Source organism: Helobdella robusta (assembly GCF_000326865.2).
Source record: "Helobdella robusta unplaced genomic scaffold HELROscaffold_42, whole genome shotgun sequence".
NCBI lineage: Eukaryota > Metazoa > Annelida > Clitellata > Rhynchobdellida > Glossiphoniidae > Helobdella > Helobdella robusta.
Window position 1 is genome coordinate 1,258,702 of NW_008704981.1, and position 5,711 is coordinate 1,264,412.

A 5,711-nucleotide genomic window follows, 5' to 3' on the forward strand; every position below is an offset into this window, starting at 1 on the left:
GAATAAAAGCCTTCAGGGTTGCTTCTCGAATGGTTGTTACCTTCATTCATATTATTTTTTCATTCTTTCTTTCATTCTTTTGTTCATTCTTTTAGTCTTTGTCTTTCTCTCTCTCTTTCTCTCTATCTCTCTCTTTCTTTCTTTTTCTTTCCCTTTCTCCTTCGTTTTCTCTCCGTTCCTTCTATCTAATTATCTCTGTCACATGGCTGATGCTTTCATTTTTTATTGGTATAATGTGCAGATGAACATATACACACACGCACGAACGCACACCCACACGCGCGCACACACACACACACACTCGTACACACACACACACACGTACACGCAAACACGTACATACGTACACACATATATACATCGTTATATATAGAAAATGATATATAGTATATAAATATTATCGACCGACTCTGCCTTATCACACAAGTATCATTATGTTTGCATACTCTTAGATAACTTGCTAAAAATATCCAGTCATTCTTTTATCTTTCTCTCTCTTTCTTTCTCTCTCTCTCTCTCTCTTTCTCTCTTCATCTTTTGTTCTCTCTCCTTTTTTTCAGTCTCTCTCCCTCTTTCGTTTTTATCTTTTATCTTTTTTGTTTTCTCTATCTTTCGTTCATTCAATGTGTGTTGTTTAATTTGCACGTGCATACATTTGTTTGTTAGCAACACATGTGCAACACAGTAAAAAGGCTGTAGTAGTAATAATAATAATAATAATAATAATAATATAATAATAATAATTATAATAACTATAATAATAATGTGTTGTATAAAGAAGAACCAGGTGTGTTTGCGCGTGTGTGTGTGTGCCAGCGTGTGTGTGTTGTGTGTGTGTGTTTAAAAAAGAGAAATTGAGAAGAAAAAAAAGGAAAAAGAAAAAGGAAAGAGAGAGGGAGAGAATGCAAATGAGATGAAGCGAAAGAAGCGAGAGAGAGAAAGTGTGTGTGTGAGAGAAAGAGAGAGAAAGAGAGAGAGAGAGAGAGAGAGAGAGAGGAGTGGTCGAGTGCGTCATTCATTCAGCATGTCAATTAAGCTCGCATGCAATTAACCTTAGTCGTGTCTTTGTTTACGCTGTCTTTTCTTCTTCCTTCTACGTTCTCTCATTGTATGTTTCTGTTTTCGTCCTTTTTTCGTTTGTTGCTGTTGTTGTTTTCATGTTTGTATCTTTGTATTTTTTCTTTTACTTTTGTTTGAATGTTTACATGCATTTTCGCTATCTCTTTTTTTGTATTTATATATCATACATACAGACATACATACATATATGCATATATGAGTTCGTGTTACATTGTTTTAATTAATTTCGTTTTGGTATGTAGTTGAATTCACGTGCTGCATGGTTATGTGTGTGTGTGCGTGTGCGTCCGAGTCCGTGTTTGTGTGTGTGTGTGGTGTGTATGCATCATCGTGTACACCACACATGTGTCTTCATTCATGTTAAAGCAATATATTTATAGATTTAATTTTTTAACTTATGTTCTTTCGCAGTTTGCATCAAGGCTTATGTTGGAATTTGTTTTTAAAAAGAATATTCACTATTGCATATCTTCTGTGGTTTTGTTTGTTTGTATGTAAAGAAGCGTGGTTTTTCATTTGTCTGTGCGTATATACATTGTGTTAATGCATGGATATCTATCGTTTGAGATCTGTGGACAAAGGTATTTTTTACAAGATATTTTTTCCTCGTGTTTTCTATTTTTATCTTCTTTATTCGTTTCATCCTCCATATTTGTTGAATGATTTTGTTACATCTTGCTGTTCTTCGGTGTTTCGGTAACGTAACGTAACGTAAGATCCTTGTTCGTTCGTTCTGCTTCTTATTTATGTTTCCGTTCGAGCTACGTGCAATTGCAGATGATTTTTTCTCTTTCTTTGTTAGTTTTTGTGAGTTTTTCTATTTATAAGTATGTATGCTTGATATTTTTGTCTGTGTGTTTGCGTGTGTGTGTGTTGTTTTGTATGCACGCGTCTGCTCGTTCGTTTGTTCGTTGTTTGTTTCTCTGTTTGTTTGTTTGTTTGTGTTTTAAGCGCTTCGAACCTCAACTGTTAAATAAATTTAGTGGCAATGAACATTGAAACAATTTTTTTCAAGATTTTCTTCCCTTTTAGAAAAATAAACAAAAGATTTTTTTTGTTCGTTTCATTCAAACCCTCAAACACATCTTTTGTTTGTTAATGCACGGTAAGACTGAAAGACTGAATGTTATCTATCTAGTTGTTTGTATGTTCGTTTGTATGTACGTTTGTATGTGTATTTGTATGTTTGTCTTTGCTTGTATGTTTGTGCTTGTTTGTATGTTTGTGCGTGCTTGTTTGTATGTTTTCTGTTTGCTTGTTTGTATGTTTTTTTTCAGTTTTAAGTTTTTTTTTCGTTCGTTCGTTTGCTTGCTGTTATAATATAGATGGATGTCTATCTCTGATTCGTAATTAACCGATTGGTTGAATTAGTCAATTAATTGATTGATTAATCAATTGGTTAATTAGTTGTTTGATTGATTAATTAATTAATTAATTAGATAACTATTTAATTAAATGAATGATGGATGGATAAAATAATTGGCATTTGGTTGGAAAGGCTTGATTGGTTGATGTTTGATGTTTCTTCATTTGTTGGCATTGGGTTTGTCTTGCATAGAATCGGTTTGTCTTTGTATGCCTTTATATGTCTGTATGTTTGAATATTAACCTTTGTATGTTTTTTGTATGTTTGTATTGTATATTTGTTTGTCTATTGTACAATATTTGTATTTCCTAATGCATAAATAAATGCCTACCTCTTATTGTACTTCATATGAGGAATGTTATTAATAGAAGATCATCATTCATTGTTTCTGAAACATTTGGTATGTATTTGCGTGTATGTATGTATGTGTGTGTATGTATGTATGTATGTGTGTGTGTGTGAGTGTGTGTGTGTGTGTGTAAGTTTGTATGTATATTCTGTAGGGGTTATATTAATGGATTGTATTTTTGTGTAAGTTTTTGTATTAGCTGGTATTTCTAAGTGAGTATGCTTAAGTATTTGCTATGTACGCTCTAGTATTTGATTGTATGCGTGTGTACGTTCGGGTATTTGTATGTGTTTCTGTGTGTGTTCAGTTTCTGCGCTCATCAGCACGCATCCAGGCGGAACTTCCTGTTGAATGCGTTTTGAAATTCAAACTTTTGCCATGATGATGCTTTCTCATGATGATGATTACGATGGTGATGATGACGGAGATGATGATGATGATGATGAAGGGTGATGACGATATATAGCCGCTCTAACATAAAATTCTAATGCTGAGCTACCTGCATTGAAATGATTTTAGTTGTGATGGTGAGATTGAGGAGGACGATGATGATGATGATGATGATGCTAAAAATGATGAAGATGAAGAAGAAGATGATAAAAAGGATGTGAAAAATGAAATGATGATGATGGAGAAGTTAATAATGGTGTTGTATATGTTGTTGATGATAAAGATGACACTGTCGAAAGATCAGACGGATAATACGTTACGTTGATGATAATAATAATGATGATGAGAATGACGACGATGATGAAGATGTTGGTTGGAGAAAATGATGCTGACGATGATAGTGATGTTGTTTGAGAATGTAAATAAAACATCATTAGCATGCCATCATCATCGTTATTATCACTCTCTCTTTCTCTCTCTGCTGGTTGTATAATCCTCTTTACGTTTATGCTTTTCTCCCCCTTGGTGCGGTCATGATGATGATGATGTAATGATGGTTATGATGATGATGTAATGATGGTGATGATGCAATGATGACAATGCTGCTGATGATGATGATGGGACGATGATGATGTGGTAATGATGATGTGGTAATGATGATGTGGTAATGATGATTATGATAACGATGACGATGTTAACTGAATGATGACGACGACAATAAGGAACGAAAATGATGGTGATGAGTGATGTCAATGATAATAATGATGATGACGATGACGAAGACTGTGTTTGCAGAATTTATTTTATCGAGATGATGATGACGACAATGATGATGAAAACCATGATGGTGATGATGAAAACCATGATGGTGATGATGAAAACCATGATGATGGTGATGAAAACCATGATGATGGTGATGACAGCGGTGATGAAGATGATGGAAGCGGTGGTGATAGTGATGGAGAGGCTGATTATATCTTTATTTATATCATATTTTTTTTTGCTTTTAGTGAACTATTTTTATTTTTTTCGTAAATAAATCTTTGTATTTTTTCTTCTTTTTTTTTTATTTCTTTTTTATATCTGTTTATTTCATTTTTTCCTCGTTATCCATCTTCCATTTTTTCTCTTTCCCACCATCTTTATTTTTTTTTCTCTCTCTTTTTCAACTTTTCCATCTCGCTTTCTCATTTTTAAATCCTCTCTCTCTCTTTCTCTCTCACTTAACCATTTTTTCCTTTCTCTGCCCTTTCTTCCATTCTTTTTCTCCATCTACGTACAATTCTTTCTCAACATTTTTTCTATATATAATTTCTTTCTCCTTTCTTTCTCTCTCTCTCTCTCTCTCTCTTCTATTTCTTGTATTTGCCTTATACACCACGGGCAGATTTTTTTTCTCTAAATATAAACATCCGGCATGGAAACATATTTACAAGGTGGCGATTTTTTTAAATTTAATTTAAATGTTGGAAAATTAGTTCTCAACAAGCATTCACGTGTTTCCATATGTTTCTGTTTTAAATTTGTATGTATGTGTTTTGTATCTGTATGTTTTTGTTTGTATACGTATGTATGTGTTTTGTGTTTGTGTTTCGTTTTGTATTTGTATTTGTGTGTTTTTGTTTTGTATTTGTGTGTTTTTGTTTTTTATTTGTATGATTTTGTTTTGTATTTGTATGTTTTTGTTTTGTATTTGTATGTTTTTTGTATTTGTATGTTTTTTATGTTTTTGTTTTGTATTTGTATGTTTTTGTTTTGTATTTGTATGTTTTTTGTATTTGTATGTTTTTTATGTTTTTGTTTTGTATTTGTATGTTTTGTTTTGATGTTTGTTTGTTTGTTTGTATTCTTATTTTGTATAATTTCATCAAATAGTTTAATTCAATATAGAATAAATCGTAAATCAATTAGATTAAATTAGGTAAATATTTACTCTGCTTAATTTTCATTTTGTAATTTATTTGAAATGATTTTTTTTTCAAAATTTATTTGCATACCAATTGTTTTTTTTTATAACTTTTAGTAATCTTTCTAGATGAAGTTACTACTACTACTACTGCTGCTGCTACTACTACAACAAACACAACTAATACTACTATTACCACTACTAATACTAGTATTATTTTCACTACTAAAACTACACCACTACTACTTTTACTATAAAATTATTACTACTGCTGCTAAACTGCAACTACAAATACAACTGCTATTGTTGCTACTACAAATATGGCTACTAATACAAGCATTATTTTTACAACAACCACTACTACTGCTACTACAACTACTATTACTGCTACTACTAATTTACTACCACTACTACTACTTTTACTAAGACACAAACATCGCCACACGCACACAGGCTTACTGGTTGTGAACGTTACATGGAGGGGAAAGACCTACGTAGGGACGTTGATGGATGCCACACGGCACCATTGGGCACCTCCGAGGTTTCTCTTTTTCCATTTTTTCCCAGTTTTTCGTTGTTTTAGTTTTTTAACTTTTTCATTTTTTACGAGTTTTTATTAA

General features: G+C 32.4%; 1 protein-coding gene across 1 annotated transcript; it reads left to right on the forward strand.

Moving 5' to 3' along the window:
- Window positions 1-5,411: 5,411 nt before the first annotated feature.
- HELRODRAFT_84919 (hypothetical protein) lies at window positions 5,412-5,711 on the forward strand (the record flags this gene model as incomplete). Its single annotated transcript, XM_009025472.1, has 1 exon — window positions 5,412-5,711. One exon carries the CDS (start codon window positions 5,412-5,414, stop codon window positions 5,709-5,711), a length of 300 nt encoding a protein of 99 aa, XP_009023720.1.